The sequence below is a fragment of the Jaculus jaculus genome, chromosome 7, assembly GCF_020740685.1.
Source record: "Jaculus jaculus isolate mJacJac1 chromosome 7, mJacJac1.mat.Y.cur, whole genome shotgun sequence".
Classification (NCBI taxonomy): Eukaryota; Metazoa; Chordata; class Mammalia; order Rodentia; family Dipodidae; genus Jaculus; species Jaculus jaculus.
Genome location: NC_059108.1, coordinates 114,214,968 through 114,232,652, shown reverse-complemented (window position 1 = coordinate 114,232,652; position 17,685 = coordinate 114,214,968). Strand labels below are relative to the sequence as shown.

Below are 17,685 nucleotides of genomic sequence, written 5' to 3'. Positions count from 1 at the left end.
CCGCCCCCGCTCCTAGGCCCAGTTTCCAGGCCCCGCCCCCGCTCCCAGGCCCCGCCCCAGCTTCCACGCAAAGCTTTCAGGCCCCGCCCCCGCCCCGGCCAAGCTCTCAGGCCCCGCCCCACTCCTAGGACAAGCTCTCAGGCCCCGCCCCACTCCTAGGACAAGCTCTCAGGCCCCGTCCCGCTCTTAGGCCAAGCTCGCGTCCCCACCCCCGCCCCGCTCCTAGGCTGAGCGCGCTGCCCCGCCCCGCTCTAGGCACGCTGGGAGACGCTGGTACAGTTCTGCGAACCAGTGTTTTCAGACCTTGTCGTAGTTCCCGCCCATCTGATCTCAGGTCTCCTCGGCTCGGAGTCCTGCCCCAGCCCCTGCCGCTGCCACCCCTCGGGACGCAGGGATCCCGGGCCTGGAGCGAGCACCGCCGACCATGGAGTCCGCGCCGATCTCGTCCCGGCTGCCCCCCCACGACCCCCGCACGCCGGTGCTGTCCGTCGTGGACATGCATACGGGCGGGGAGCCCCTGCGCATCGTGCTGGCCGGATGTCCCGAGGTGCCCGGGCCCTCGCTGCTGGCCAAGCGGCGCTACATGCGCCAGCACCTTGACTATGTGCGGCGACGGCTCATGTTCGAGCCCCGGGGGCACCGGGACATGTACGGGGCGGTGCTGGTTCCCAGTGAGCTGCCCGACGCGCACCTGGGCGTCCTGTTCCTGCACAACCAGGGCTACAGCTCCATGTGCGGCCACGCGGTGCTGGCGCTGGGCCGCTTCGCCCTGGACTTCGGGCTGGTGCCCGCTCCCCCTGACGGCTCCCACGAGGCCCGCGTCAACATCCACTGCCCGTGCGGGCTGGTGACCGCCTTCGTGGCGTGCGAGGGGAGCCGCAGCCGCGGCCCGGTGCGCTTCCACAGCGTCCCGGCCTTCGTGCTGGCCTCAGGTAACGGAGGGACCCGCGTCTAACCCCTGCTGTTGGTGCCGGAATCCACCGCGCCGCTAGCCCCACCCCGCATGCCCTCGCTTGCAACTAATGAGAAGGTAATTCCAAATCACTGCAAACTGGTAGCAGCGTCTTGGCCTTGCAAATCTGGTGCATGCCATCCAGTTATCCCCGCAGATCTTATCCATCCCCCTGAGACTTGGGTGAGCCTTGAGAGGTGAAGAATTCCTTGTTGCCCTTCCTCAAAAGCCGCGGTTCACTTGTCAGGCATTCCTAGAGGTTTCACAGTAGAACAAAGCAGGACTTACATGAGTGGGAGAAAGAGCAAAAGACAGTGGACCTGAGTTCTAGGTTAGCTCGGAACCTGCTTAGTGAACACAATTTCTCCTAATAAGTCAAAATTGCTTTCATTCTGGTTATGAAAGTGAGAGGAAGATACCTGTTCTAGGCTATCCTGGGATACATAGGAGACCCATTGCTGTGGGGACGAACTAAATGACAGTGAAACAACTCCTAAGATATGGGTTCCTGATACATACATATAATACACACACACACACATATATATATATACATACATACATACTTACACACACACACACACACACACACACACACACATATGCATACATACAGGAACGTTGCCTGGATTCATATCCTGACAGTCCTTTAAAGCCTCACAACCATAGACAGATTGTGTAACCTCTCTTACAGGGCCTGTTTATCCATCTCAGAAGGGTGTTTGTTTTTGTTGTTTTCAATTGAGGTCAGGGTTTGAAAAAAATAAGAGGATACAAGATCCTTATAACTTTAAAAAATAAATGAAAAGAATTTCTCAGGATGCAAAGACCTCAAGATATATTGGAACGTTAGTTTCTTGAGCACAAAAAAAGGTTTTACTAGGGTCTGGGAGATGGCTCAGCCACTAAAGGTTCTGGTTTGCAAAGTCTTACTGCCTGGGTTCTATTCCCCAGTACCTACATAAAGCCAAATGCACAGAGTGGCCCATGCATCTGGAGTGTTTGCAGTGGCAAGACTCTGCATGCCTATGTACACTCTCTCTCAAATAAATATCAATAAATACTTTTAAAAAGTTTTACTACATTCCCTAATACAGGTTCTTAGGGTTTTTGCAAAGCCAAACATCAGGATAATCCAAATCCTTACAAAGAGGGAGATTCTCCTTCCCCTCACCCCACACACCTGCAGGCACCCCAGTTCTTCCTCTAAGGACTGAATTTTATCAATGAACGTGACTGGAAGTGAGCCAGGAACGACTTTAGTCATTACGGAATATTGTCACGCTTTGTCTCCAAGTCTTCAAACCATACAAAGCATTCTATCAGTTTAATCCGGATCCTTCCTGAACTGAAATCCAGATTCGCCTGAGCATGAACAACGCCACAGTAGAGCAGGCATTTGTCCATCTTAGAACAGCAGTTTGATGGAGAGTGTCAATTTCCTAATTGAGGCTGCTTTCCCTTTTAAGAGAGAATAATGTCACATCCATATTGGCACTTTTTATGTGTAAGGTTGCATCCACAAAAACTTCTCACCATTCTAACTAGCCTGGCAACCTAGTTTCTCCAGTTGCAACTCCAGCAGTAGGCTGAAGCTTTGTGGGAATTGACAGCTGGCTGCAGCTTCACCAATAGCATCATAGTCTTGGGTAAGGACAGGGACAGCCAACCTCTTAGGCACTATAGTTCCTGAGTGCACCTCTGTATAACAGCACAAACATTTAATGGACATGAGTGGTTACTCTGAGGTATTAAGAAAATGAAATTCTACATTATTTTATTTGAAAAAAAACTCATAAAAGGCACATGGTGTCAGGAGCACTGCTGTGCCCTTTCTGTCTTGCTGGACTTGGGCAAGGAAATCCATACCTCTCTTATGGAAGTCAGTACACTCCCATCCCCCCATGCTGAAATACCAGTGCTTTTATTTTGTTCACTGGATTCCACAGGCTTAGAACAGTAGGTGGTAAATGAATAGAGGTTGAATGAGTTACTAAATAAGTGAAACCTGGAGGAGAATATGCTGATTGCTAGTTGAGGATATCTTGTGTTCTTGAGAACCTTACTTCTATTAGAAATTGACCTTGGCTTTAATATTAACATTCACTGTGTACCTAGTTTGTGCCAGGTGCTCCTTGTACATCACCCTGTGGACTTCTCCAAACTCTTTCTGGGGAAATACCAATTATGTTTTACACACAAGGACACCAAAGTCACACTAAGTGGCAGAACTAGAATCCAAACCTGGGCCTATCAGCTGCCTTCCTCTCACCCTTGCCATCTTTGTAGTTGATGAAAATATATTTCAATTTTTTGGAAAACTCCATTCATACCAAATTCATACCAAATGGCATATTTTTAAATTGACCTTTTTTAATAACTGAACTTCAAGGGCAGAGGCAATGTTTTGTTCATTCTGGACCTCTTACAACGTTCACAGAATATCTATGACAAGTGCTCCCTAAGTCTCAAACAAATCTTATTAAAATCCCAGTGGCGGGCTGGAGAGATGGCTTAGTGGTTAAGCGCTTGCCTGTGAAGCCTAAGGACCCTGGTTCCAGGCTCGGTTCCCCAGGTCCCACGTTAGCCAGATGCACAAGGGGGCACACGCGTCTGGAGTTCGTTTGCAGAGGCTGGAAGCCCTGGCGCGCCCATTCTCTCTCTCTCCCTCTATCTGTCTTTCTCTCTGTGTCTGTCGCTCTCAAATAAATAAATTAATTAATTTTAAAAAAATCCCAGTGACAAACTTGTGCAGAAGAGGAAAGACCTTAGTTTGGAAATGAGTGCTAGGTATAGGTTGCATATTTCAGGAGAAAGGGTTAGAGCCTCAGAGGCACTTCTAGTTTGACCTCAAGCTCTGTCACTTATTTAGTGGGTAGCTGAGGACAAGGTAAGGACAGTAAATAATGTAGTACCTACTGCTCAGAGCTAGTATAGATAATATCCTGGCACATAATGAAGGAGAAATCAGAGAAAGCTAGCTTCTTTTAGGCAGTTTTGGCCAAAATTTGAGGCCCAAAGCCAGGCGTGGTGGCACACGCCTTTAATCCTAGCACTCAGGAGGCAGAAGTAGGAGGATTGCCGTGAGTTAAGGCCACCCTGAGACTCCATAGTGAATTCCAGGTCAGCCTGGACTAGAGTGAGACCCTACCTCGAAAAAAAAAAAAAAATTGAGACCCAGAGAGAACCAGGAGATGTCACCAGTTACAGTCAGGTTCACATTGCTAGCAGAAATCACCCGACCAAGAACAGCTTGTGGGAATGAAAAAAAAAAAAAAAAAAAGGTTTATTTTGGCTTCCAAACTCAAGGGGAAGTTCCATGATGGCAGAAGAAAATGACAGCATGAGCAGAGGATGGACATCACCTCCTGACCACATGCTTCTCCCAATACACTTTAACTTGACCATTTTGCCCTGGGAAGGAGGAAGAGAAGAAATCATAAAAGGGGGTAAAAACAGATTTAATATCACCCACTCCCATTGCTTTGGGAATACATGATTTTAAGTAACTGACCCTAGATAAAACTTCAGCTATGTCAGGAACTTCTAGTGCTCAGATTAAAAAAAAAAAAGAAAATACTGACATGGGGGCTGGGGCGGGCGAGGGCTCAGTGGATAAAGCACCTGTGCCTGAGTTGGGACCCCAGAACGCACATCAGAGCCGGAAGCTGTAGCACATCTCTGTAATCCTAGTATACCTACAGTCAGAAAGGAGGCAAAACAGGAGAATTTCCCAGAAGCTTGTGAGTGGAACCATGAACAAAAGAGACAGAGGGGGAAGGAGAGAAAGGTGAAAACCAACCTAAAAGTTGAAGGTGACCTCTGCCCTCCACAAGCACACCATGGACCACACACACGTACATACCAAATTGAGTTTTTTTAAACCCTAATGCCATTTGATTCTCTAGAGATTCCAGGATGGCTTTATTATGCACATTTGCCCACAGGATACATTAAGACCAAAACTTGTAGCTGCATAAGTGCTTATATATAATTTACATAGAAATCTCATTTTATTTATGTTGATTTCATTGAGAGGGTCTCACTATATAGCCTAAGCTGGCTTTGAACTCACGATCTTCCTGCTTCAGTCTCCCCACTGGGGATTATAGGCTTATGTTACCATACCCAGCTTCTTTTAATAGTATAGCTGAAGATAAGCCATCTGTGGTTAGCATTAGGACTAATTCAAGCTCGCTCGCTCGCTCATCGTATGTGTTTCTTCATGGTGCTCACAGATGAATGCCCCTGGTTTTCCTACCTCTTGGGCACCTTCTATAATATTTCCTGAAAAGCTCAAGGTAGTTAACAAATATGTGTGCATGGTTGAGGAGAAACATGCCATTTGTGTATTTTATGTCTTACCCAGACATCCCCAAGTTAAACCAGAAAGATGCACCTCGCCATCACTTACCTGATGTTTCTTTTGAAAACAGATTTCTGCTTCTCTCCTTCTTGTATGACAGGTTCCCCCTCAAGGTAAACATGAAACACTTGTGGTTTGAATTTTTTTGTTGTTTTTTTTTTCTTTTTCTTTTTGCCAATAAACTTATCTCTAACCATATCTTTTTTAGATCTTGCAGTGAATGTTCCCGGACATGGGGAAGTGGTGGTGGACATTGCTTATGGTGGTGCATTTTATGCACTGGTTAGTGCAGAGACATTAGGACTTGATTTGTGTTCTGCGAGAACGAGGGACCTTGTGGATGCAGCAAGTGCAGTGACAGAAGCAGTGAAAGCTCAGGTCAGTCCAGACCCTTCCTCGCCAGTGCCTCTCCTGTGGCATTCTGTTGCATGGAGAAATGCAGATTATTGTGTCTGGGAAGGGAAGGGGCTCTAAAGAGAGGCAATGTGTATGTCCCAGCTTTGCCACAGACACTTTTATAACCTGGGACAAATCATATAACCTCCATGTGCTTCCATTTTCCTACCTATAACATGTTAACTATACAATATCTGATTTCAGGGGTGTAATCAAAGTGAATTACATCAATTAATGGGCTCAGTATTATAATGTCTGCCCCATAATAAATGTTCAATAAGTGTAGCAATAAATAACAATTATTAACTTTCTTAATACATACATGACAATGTAGCTTATGGTTACTTAAATGTATAGTAAGCACATTAGGTTGTATTCCATTAGTTTGAAGAGCACATGTCTTGATCTATGTGGTTATTTCTCATACATTCAAAAATTAGTATAAATATACCATGGGTTTCATTAGGCTTGGCCAAACTTATTGCATTAAAAGCATTCATTCTGAGTTAATGAGTATTTTTTTTCTACTGGAAAGAAATACTTGGGTCTGGAGAGATGGCTCAGCAATTAAAGGTGCTTACTTGCAAAGTCGGAAGGCCCAGGTTCAATTCCCCAGTACCCACATAAAGGCAGAAGCACAAACTGGCACATGCATTTGGAGTTTGTTTGCATTGGCAAGAGGGCATGCAGTGCCCGTTCTCATATTCGTTCTCTCTTCCATTTTCTCTCTTCCTTTTTCTCTCTCACGTGTGTGTGCATAAATATATAAATAAATATATTAAAAATAAAAAGAAGTACTCAAATAATTATTCACATACTTTTAAAGATGATTTTTGTTACTATTTATTTGAAAGCAAGAGAGAGAAAGAGGCAGATAAGAGGATATGGACACACCAGGGCCACCAGCCACTGCAAATGAATTCCAGATGCATGTGCCACCTTGTACATCTAGCTTACCTGGGTACTGGGACTTGAACTGGGGTCCTTTGGCTTTGCAGGCAAGAGCCAGAGCCTTAACCACTAAGCAATCTCTCCAGCTCAATTATTCACATAAGTTAAGTATAGGGGAAAAACATTTTTTTTTAATTTTTATTAACATTTTTCATGATTATAAAATATATCCCATGGTAATTCCCTCCCTCCCCACCCCCACACTTTCCCATTTGAAATTCCATTCTCCATCATATTACCTCCCCATTACAATCATTGTAATTACATATATACAATATCAACCTATTAAGTATCCTCCTCCCTTCCTTTCTCCACCCTTTATGTCTCCTTTTCAACTTACTGGCCTCTGCTACTAAGTATTTTCATTCTCACGCAGAAGCCCAGTCATCTGTAGCTAGGATCCACATATGAGAGAGAACATGTGGCACTTGGCTTTCTGGGCCTGGGTTACCTGACTTAGTATAATACTTTCCAGGTCCATCCATTTTTCTGCAAATTTCATAACTTCATTTTTCTTTACCGCTGAGTAGAACTCCATTGTATAAATGTACCACATCTTCATTATCCACTCATCTGTTGAGGGACATCTAGGCTGGTTCCATTTCCCAGCTATTATAAATTGAGCAGCAATAAACATGGTTGAGCATGTACTTCTAAGGAAATGAGATGAGTCCTTTGGATATATGCCTAGGAGCGCTATAGCTGGGTCATATGGTAAATCAATCTCTAGCTGTTTTAGGAACCTCCACACTGTTTTCCACAATGGCTGGACCAGATTGCATTCCTACCAGCAGTGAAGAAGGGTTCCTTTTTTTCCACATCCCTGCCAACATTTATGATCATTTGTTTTCATGATGGTGGCCAATCTGACAGGAGTGAGATGGAATCTCAATGTAGTTTTAATCTGCATTTCCCTGATGACTAGTGACGTAGAACATTTTTTTAGATGCTTATATGCCATTCGTATTTCTTCCTTTGAGAACTCTCTATTTAGCTCCATAGCCCATTTTTTGATTGGCTTGTTTGATTCCTTATTATTTAACTTTTTGAGTTCTTTGTATATCCTAGATATTAATCCTCTATCAGATATATAGCTGGCGAAGATTGGGAAAAACATTTTTGAAAAAATCAATTTAGGTATTAAATGACTCTAGTATATTCTTTCATTTTTAGCACAATTCAGCCATTTTATCATGGGTCAGGTCTTAAAGAAAAAAAGAAAGAAACACATACAGAATTTGAGTATCTTGGTACAAGAGGATTTAATTAGTAGCAGTGAAAAACATAACATTATGAAATCCTACATGCTTGTATTGATAATTATTATGAGCTCATTGAACAACTGAGTCTTTAACAATTTACAACAAACAACAAACTGAAGATATACACTGTATTGCCATTTGAAATTGTTATTTTTATGGGGCTGTCAATACCAGTATATGAAATTCTTTTATCATGGTAACTTCTAAAGTTATGACTTTACATCAGCTTTCTGTTCCAACAGGCAATAAGCTAATCATTTCAAACTTTAACACAGGAATTCCACCTCATTTTTAATGAAGTCAAGAGAAAAGACACTTTTTTATTTATTTATTTGAGAGCGACAGACACAGAGAGAAAGACAGATAGAGGGAGAGAGAGAGAATGGGCGCGCCAGGGCCTCCAGCCTCTGCAAACGAACTCCAGACACGTGTGCCCCCTTGTGCATCTGGCTAACGTGGGACCTGGGGAACCGAGCCTCGAACCGGGGTCCTTAGGCTTCACAGGCAAGCGCTTAACCGCTAAGCCATCTCTCCAGCCCAAGACACTTTTTTTAATTAAAAGGAGTACTGGACTGGAGAGATGGCTTAGCCATTAAGCCAAAGGTCTCAGGTTTGATTCCCCTGGACCCACATAAGCCAGATGCACATGGTAGCACATGCACCTGAAGTTCATTTACAGTGGCTAGAGGCCCTGGCATGCCCATTATCTCTCTTTCTGTCCCTCTCTCTGTCTCAAATAAATAAATAAAACAAATAAATAAATAAATTTTTTAAAAATGAGTACTTTTTTTGAGGTAGGGTCTTTGGAACTTTCCATTAAAGTTTGAGCTTCTCATACAGGTTGCAGTGTAAGGGGAAGAATCCAGAGTCCTTGTATTGTGAGGAAATCCAAGTTTCATTGTCAGTGTTTTAGACAAAGGATTATTTTAATTTTTTGCATGTATATAGTGTGCATGTGTATGTGGGCACATGTGTGACTAGGTGCTCATGCACATGTGTGTGGAGGCCAGAGGTCCACATCAGATACCTGCGGTTGATCTCTGTCTTCTTTTTTGAGACAGGGTCTCTCACTGAGCCTAGAGCTCACCAGTTTGGCTAGACTAACTAACGAGTAAGTCCTAGGGATCTGCCTGTCTGCTTCCCCAGCACTGGGTACAGGCATATGCTACCACACCCAGCATTTGATGTGGCTTCTGGGGATCTGAACTCTGGTCCCACTGAGCCATCTCCTCATCTTAGAATTCTTTCTTCAGTTGCTGACCATTCATATCTTTGATACAGATTTTGAGAAAGATTAGCTGTGGGAGAGGGGAAGGGCTAAATTTAATGTAATATAAATTTATCCTTATTCTTGTGTTGTTGATTCTTTGAAGCAGGGTCTCTAGCCCAGGCTGACCTAAAACTTACTCTGTAGCCTAGGCTGGCCTCAAAATCCTACCACAGTGCCCTGAGAGCTGGGCTTTAAAGACATGCACCACCACGCCCCCGGCTCATCTTCCTTCCTTTAACACACTTTTAATGAGAATGTCTTATACGAGTCAGACACTATGCTAGATTCTGGAGACAGGCCCAAAGGAGGAACAAACCCTCCTCCCAGGAGCTCAGTGTGGTAGAAGGAACCCACAGCCCACTAAGCAGTGTTGTATTGAAGTGTGCTACAGTGGAGGAGAGCACAGACACTTTAAGCAATCAGACTTCTCTGCAGGCCTGTCTAACTTGGTTTTAGACAGACTATGGAATTAGAGAAGCCAAGCCCATGACGCAGTATGTAAGTGCATGAAGATGTGTACAGTAACATCAGTCATAGTATGAGACCTTACGGAAATCCATTATCCCAAGAAGACCCGGAAGCACTGCACGTGGGCCTGACTGTGCTTTACTACCGAGGGCCCTGCAGACCCAGGGTGTATCTGCCACTTTTCGAAGAACCACCTGACTGCATCCTCTAAGTCTTGTTTCTGTTCGTCCGGTTGTTTCTCTACCAGCTTCTAATCCTTGCAAGTCTTGTTGCTCACTGCCTCTTACAGCCCTTGTCTCTGCCACTGCTACTCATTTCAGCTGTACTCATTGCTGGACTTTTCCTCATTCTCCCCTTCAGGCTCCAAGAATGACAACAGAATAGCATAGCCGTTGCTCAGCTAGCCTGTGGGCTGACCATCCGCAGATTCGGTGCTTCTGAGAGTGTGAGGTGGGCATGTGTACAAAACAGGACCTTTACTTAAAGCTATATGTGCAGGGCAGTTTTCTTAGAGGGGACTCTACGTACAATACAAATATAACTTCCAATAGAACAATCTGTATCTATCTAGAGAATGACATAATAGCTCATATTTAGAGCCTTGTCCCAAAAGGCATTTCAAAAATGACACAAGTTGCAAAGTTACATCTAAAAGTCTCCTGTTGGCATTATTTCTAAAGATAAATTTGAATCCCATAGGGTGATATAAATTTTGTCATTATTGCAGTTTAAAGTCAGCCACCCTGAGAGTGAAGACCTTGCCTTTCTGTACGGAACTATTTTGACAGATGGCAAAGATGCTTACAGTGAGGAGCCGACCACCAACATGTGTGTGTTTGCAGACGAACAGGTACTAAAACTGTGACTGTGAGGCACAGATGCCAGGTACTGCGGAACTCGACCATTCTCACGCTCCTGAATTCTGATTGCGAACAGGTGGACAGAAGCCCCACCGGGTCAGGAGTAACAGCCCGAATTGCGTTGCAGTATCACAAAGGCTTTCTGCAACTGAACCAGACCAGAACCTTTAAAAGCAGCGCAACTGGCTCCATGTTCACAGGCAGTGCTGTGAAGGTGAGTGTTGCATTTAGTGACGTGCCAGCATCTTCTCATGAGACGGAGGAGACCCGGGTTGAGTTCTGGGTAAGTTTCTTCCCTCAACTCTGAAGGTTAAAGCAAGCCCATAGAAACTTCTGTTCAACTAGGACATCAGTTCTTAAAGTGTGGTCCTACGAGCTGTGCACACCTCCCAGAGTATTTTCTGTGGGTCCACAGGGTCAAAACTGTGTTAACAATAATACCAAGATGTTGTTTGCCTTCCACTGTTCTTCCAAAAGTACTCAATGGAGTTGGTCAGAACCCACACAATGAGTAATATCCCAACCAATTGAATCATTGAATTGAACACAGTACCAGGTACAAGAGTCCAGCTATCTTAATTAAGACAGGACAGAAGCTTGCAAAAATGTAAAACAACATAACTTTTCTTATTTAAAAAATTTATAAGTATACTTATTTTCATGAAAAATTATGCAAGTTAATGTATAAGTTTATTTTATTTATATTTGCACATGATGTGGAGCACCAGGGTCTTTTGCTGCAAACAAATACCAGACACCTCTGCTACTTTTGCATCTGGCTTTCATGGGTGGCTTGGAAATTGAATCCAGCCAACAGGTTTTACAAGCAAGTGTCTTTAACCACTGAGACGTCTTCCCAGCCCCAAGTTTATTGTTCTTAAATGGAGTAATGAACAGATATCTACGATTCTCAATATAGTAAGTACTGAAAGCTATAACTTGCATAAATAAAACCTCTGTGATCCTCACACCGTAAGGTATAAAGGAATGCTGAGATCAAAAGATTTGCGAGACACCACATTAGGTTTGCCATTACTTTCTCATTGCCGGGGCAAAATGCCTGACCCGAAGCAGCTTAAGGAAGGAGAAGTGTTTAATTCAGCTTCAGGTCCACAGAACACGTGCAGCTCATCACGGTGGGGAAAGCGTGGCGGGGGCCGGAACCACCATTGCATCAGAAGCAGAAGGAACACTAAGTGTGGGGGCTGAGCTGGCCACCTCCTTTTTATACAGTACAAGCTCTCCAACCTGTAGAATGGTGCCACCCACAGTGAGGGTGGGTCCTACCCCCTCCATTCATAAAACCCCTAGCAGATGTACCAAGAGGCTTATTTCCATGGTGACTCTCAATCTTGTCAGATTGACAACCAAAGACTGATAATTGTTTTTAGGGTTTAGAGCTTTTTGGCTTATGTTTTGCTTTATTCTCTAAGTGTGTTTCATTTTATACAGTAAGATGTGAAAAGTGTAAGAAGTGTAAAGCAGAACTGTGGGGAAATCAAACCTAAATTGCTAACAACGAATGTACTCAGTGGTAGGTGAAATCTGTTACGGAATGATGAATCTACACTCAGTGTCTGACTCTACTCATAGCAAGCAGTCTGTCCTAAAACAGCTTCCGCTTGTAAGGGTTGTTTCTCTGCACACTGAATTAAGTTGGAGATGCCTATATGACACAGTGATTTTTATTTTTTTATTTTTTTTAAATTTAATTTATTAGTTTTCATTTCAGTGAATACAGGCAGTTTGGTACCATTATTTAGGCTCATCTGTGATCTACCCCCTCCCATTAGACCCTCCTTGTTAATGAAAATGGGTTGTGCATTGTGGAGATAGCCCCCAGTTATTAGTATGATAAATGTCTCTGCAAATCATGACCCAACATGTAACTCTGACATTCTTTCCGCCCCCAATTCCACAAGATTTCCCTGAGCCATGTTGGGTTCATTTTTGGTCTGCTTCAGTGCTGAGGTGTTGGGGACCTCTGAGGCTTTGGCTCTCTGATTTGGTAGGAGTTGATTTTTCTCTGCGTTGATCTCCTTCCCCTTTGTGCTGGTATCCAGTTCACAGGAAAACATCACCCTTGCTTATTTCGCCAGTTGTCCTTAGTTTCAGTTGGGCCCCTTTTGAGGTATGTTGGGGCAGCTCTCTTCTTAGGATCTGCATCTATCTGGAAAAGAGAAGCAGATTCTCCAACGGAGAGTAAGTTAACACCCGGAAAATTGAGATAACACTTACTTTTTTGATAGACAGTTTGATAGGTGTAGGCCCTCTTATACCCCGTGATTGATGGTAGCTTGATATTGTAGAGTGGGCTTGTGTTTGGGTATGGTTCTGACTTGTTTCCCAGCTCCAGCTAAGGGTCTAGTACCACTGAGTGGATCAGTTAGCCAAATCAAGAGCAATTGATTCCTCACCATGGCTGTGTACCACTATTGCACTTGTGTGGGCATCACATCCGGTTATTTGTTACTAATTAGGTTAAACAATGTGTTGCTTGGACAGATCTTGGTCATTTCCCCCAGTCGCCTATGTAGCACCTTCTGGCACTAGACACGCTGACTGTCTGGGGACTGACTCTCTCCTGGCTTCCAGCCATGTCATTCCATTTTATGCGTCAGCTGTGTATGGAGTCTTCAGCAATGAGTCTTCAGACACAGTGATTTTTATAGCACACTGAACCGTTCATACCGCATGCAATAATTTTTAGCATATTGTCTTCAGAATCTGAGACTGGACACAAATCTACACTGCAAGGTACTCCACTGTGTGTCTGTCTCCAGTGGAAGAACTTGATGTCTCCTCTCTCTGGGAGCCTTGTATGATTTTTTCCAGTGACAAAATGGAGAGCTAGAGGCCAGGTAAGCTTCCAGGGCTTAGTGAATAAGAGAGCCAGGGAGTGACTGTGGACCTTGACCAGACCCTGAGCTGTCAAGTTTGTTGCTTCCAGACAAGGTGAAAGTTCATTGAGGCTTGAGCGGACAGCAGCTGGATGACAAGGAAAAAAAAGAAAAGGCAGGGGAGGTAGCTCAATGATAGAGCATTTGTCCAGCAAGCACAAGGCCCTGGCTTCAAACCTCAGGACTGCAAAAGCAAATAAATGACAATAAAACTATCTGCTGCAATCAGGTTCGCATTGCTGGCAGAAATCACCTGACCAAGAGCAGTTTTGGGGGAAAGAAGGGTCTATTTTGGCTTACAGACTCGAGGGGAAGCTCCAAGATGGCAGGGGAAAATGATGGCATGAGCCAAGGCTGGCCATCACCCCCTGGCCAACATAAGGTGGAAAATAGCAACAGGAGAGTATGCCAAACACTGGCATGGGAAAACTGGCTATAATACCCATAAGCTCACCCCCAACAATACACTGCCTCCAGGAGACACCAATTCTAAATCTCCATCAGCTGGGAACCTAGCATTCAGAACACCTAGGTTTATGGGGGGACACCTGAATCAGACCACCATACTATCCTAATTTGATATTTGACATTTTTACCATTCCTCTCAGTTATTCTGTTTATTTTATTTTGTTTTGTTTTTGAAGTAGGGGCTAGCTCTAACCCAGGCTGACCTGGAATTCACAGTGTAGTCTCAGGGTGGCCTGGAACTCACAATTCTCCTCCTCCCTCTGCCTTACAAGTGCTGGGATTACAGGTATGCACCACTATGCCTGGCTCAGTTATTCTTACTGTAAGCATAAGACAATTAAAAAAAAAAAAAAAAACCACTGCAGGCAAGATGTACAGCTATTTGTTCAGTTACTAATTGGTCAACGTTGCCTGTTCACTTACACTGCACTCCTCCCCCGGGGGAAGAGCCCTGCTCTTACAGGTTCTCTGAGGGTCCCTCCTTGGCCTGTTTGCCTTGCCTTGTATTCCCATTAGGTGGCCCCAACATCCCACACTTCCTTCTGATCTACAATTTGATGCTGTGGACAATTTTACCTACTTGCTAGATTTCAGTTCCCGACCCTGAGCTGAAGATGCTTCCTAAACCTGTACGTGGGCTATGCCTGTCCCGGCCCCACTTCCTACCACTAACACCCCCCTCCCCCAAGTTCCCTGTCTTTCCTCTCTAGATGATTCTCTCAAAGTGGCTCAAATGCTATACTTACAAATGTCCCCCTTCCCCTACTTTCTTCCCTCTTCCCTTCCATGCCTTCTCTCTCCCCCTTGGTCACTGGCCTTAAGTGTCCCTTCCAAGCTAGAGACTGTCTGTGATTACCACAGTCCTCATGCCTCTCTGCCCACCTTGCATGGGTAAGCAGGCTGACAGTTCTACCTCCAGTGTCTCTGCAGTCATTCCTTCTCCTCCTTCTTTACTAGACTGCCTCTAGACTCTTGATCAGCCAGTGATCCAAAGTTCACTCTCAATAGGTCTCTGGGCTTCTAGTCTGTCTTCTCCAGTTTGTCCCCCACTTTCTAGCTGAGCCTGACTGAAACACATCGGACCATGCAACACTTCTGAAAAAACTTGCATTGCCCATGGGACGACAGCAAGCAAGACCCCAGAGTTTAGACCAGACACAGCACCGGCTATGGCATTTTGATAGTCTGATCCCTGTGGCTTCTTTTGCAGGAAGCAAAGTGTGGTGACTTTAAAGCTGTTGTGGTGGAAGTTTCCGGACGAGCCCATTACACAGGGGCAGCGAGCCTTACAGTAGAAGACGACGACCCACTGCGGGACGGGTTTCTTCTCAAGTGACCTCTTTCCTGACTTAAGAGCTTTTCTTCTAAAGTCATGTTTGCTCTGAATTACGTGAAAGCCAGTAGTATCCAATCAGACATGTAAGATGTTTTCCTTTTATTTTTTTCTAAAATATCATACAATATTCACACCATTTTACAAATGTATTTTTGTATAAATTTCACTTATATCTAGCACAAAAAGTGTCAAAAATTCAGAAAAATTTTCTAGTCATTAACAGATGAGGTAAAACTCAAGCTTTAGTTACTTTTATTTTTTTTTAAATTTTTATTAACATTTTCCATGATTATAAAATATATCCCATGGTAATTCCCTCCCTCCCCACCCTCACACTTTCCCATTTGAAATTCCATTCTCCATCATATTACCTCCCCATTACAATCATTGTAATTACAAATATACAATATCAACCTATTAAGTATCCTCCCCTCTTCCTTTCTGTATCCTTTTAGTTACTTTTAAATATTATACACTGCTAATAGCTATTACAGTTCATTTTAAAGGTGCTTTGAATAATTTCTTCACTTGTGGCAAGCATTACTGTGACCTTTTGGTATTTTAGTGTTCTGTTTTGAGTAAAATGCCCTCTAGAAGCAACAGCATGTTAAGGAGATGGATTCTTATACGGTTCTCAACACTTAGCACAGGTAGCCTGGGAGAGACGGGGTAAAGTCAGTTTCTCTGTCTGCACATTGTCACAGCTGCTGCTGGCATTTGTTTTTCTTTGCTGCAGAGCCCCCAGCTCCTGAACCCATGAGTACCCAAGTGCCTTAAACTCACAAACTGATGCTACAAAGACAAACTGGTAATCAGGCTTTTTCCTACCTCTCTAAGGATCTGTGTGGTGCTGGTGATTTCTTTTTTTTGTCTTTGCTAAGGATTGGCTCCAGAGCATCATCCGAATTATTGAAATGCAAGGACAACATAGAATTTAATTCATGAAACAGTACAACGAGTCTCCAGATATACCAACCACATGCTGAATTTAAAACAAAGAATGTTCACCATTGGCATTTCTTGCTAGTTAGTTATCTGTGAGCCTGTTAAAAATATTTGAAAGCCAGGCATAATGGCACATGCCTGCAATCCCAGCACTTGGGAGGTGGGCTATAATGACTCTGAGGACAAGCTAGGCTGTGTAGTGAAACCTTGTCTCAAAAATCACAGAAAAATGGGCTGGAGAGATGGTTTAGCAGTTAAGCACTTGCCTGTGAAGCCTAAGGACCCCAGTTCGAGGCTAGATTCCCCAGGACCCATGTTAGCCAGATTTACAAGGGGCCACACGTCTGGAGTTTGTTTGCAGTGGCTGGAGGCCCTGGTGCGCCCATTCTCTCTCTATCTGCCTCTTTCTCTCTCTGTTGCTTTCAAATAAATAAAATTTTTAAGGCAGAAAAATAATTGATCATTGTCAGTTAAAACATTAAAATATTTTCTTTGAATATGTGGCACCCCCAGAGAACTTACTACTCTTTTGTGAGGTAAGTAATAATATCTTGTTTCAGAAAATACATAATGTTGAATCAATTCATTTTACTGGCTTTATCACCTAGTTTGTACTGATCCTGTTAAGATTTCTATACTCCAGTTACCTGACAAAACTTAAATTTATAAAGTTAATAATTCTTTGCTTCCTCATTACACAAAGTTTAGGTGTCTTTCACCCAGTCTTTATAACATTCTGTGGCAAAGTGATTACTTACTTTGAAAAGGGGAAACAACGCTGTCATTAACTCAGTGTGTAGAAATAATTTTCTACAGATTATGGCATTTGCTATATTTTCAAAAAATAAATTGTAGAATCACTGTTTTCTTTCCAAATTTCATGTCTCATTAACTTGAAAAGCACATCGTTTAAAAGTTACATTTCATAATGTGCCACACACTTGTCTTCTACTGTAATGTCACACACTATCTCATGGCTTCCTGACCCTGTTCAGAATTGTCAGTTCTTGGTGATAATAATAATCAGATGACTTTCAGTTGGTCTTCTTGTTTTATAAGTCTCTGCAGACATACTCTGCCTCATCTGTGGATGTCACAGCTTTGATCCCACTCACACTCGGGAGAAGTGTTCAGTAACCCTCCTAAGGTCATTCTAGAGATTGTGAGTCTAGAAATTGTGATGCCTAAACCTGCTGCACTTTACCTTTAAGATACACAGTAAGAAGCTGAAGTTCAAGTTACAGTACTTTGGGGCTGGGGAGATGGATTAATGGTTAAGATGCTTGCCTACAAATCCCAAGGACCCAAGTGCAATTCCCCAGGACCCACATAAGCCAGATGCACAAGGTGCTACATGTCTGGAATTCGTTTGCAGTAGCTAAAGGCCCTGGCATTCCCATTCTCTCTCTCCCTCCTTCCTTCCTTCCCTCCTTCCCTCTCTATCTCTCTGCCTCTTTCTCTCTCAAATAAAAATTGAGGGCATTATTTTAAGAAATAAAGATGTAGTGTTT

At 43.7% G+C, this 17,685-nt stretch overlaps 1 protein-coding gene across 1 annotated transcript; it reads left to right on the top strand.

The window, feature by feature from the left end:
- Positions 1–251: 251 nt before the first annotated feature.
- L3hypdh (trans-L-3-hydroxyproline dehydratase) lies at positions 252–15,829 on the top strand. The gene is made up of 5 exons (XM_004649230.2): positions 252–932; positions 5,527–5,696; positions 10,393–10,515; positions 10,602–10,739; positions 15,104–15,829. The coding sequence occupies exons 1-5, from the start codon at positions 425–427 to the stop codon at positions 15,227–15,229; spliced, it is 1,065 nt and encodes a 354-aa protein (XP_004649287.1). The 5' UTR covers positions 252–424; the 3' UTR covers positions 15,230–15,829.
- The last annotated feature ends 1,856 nt before the right edge of the window (positions 15,830–17,685 follow it).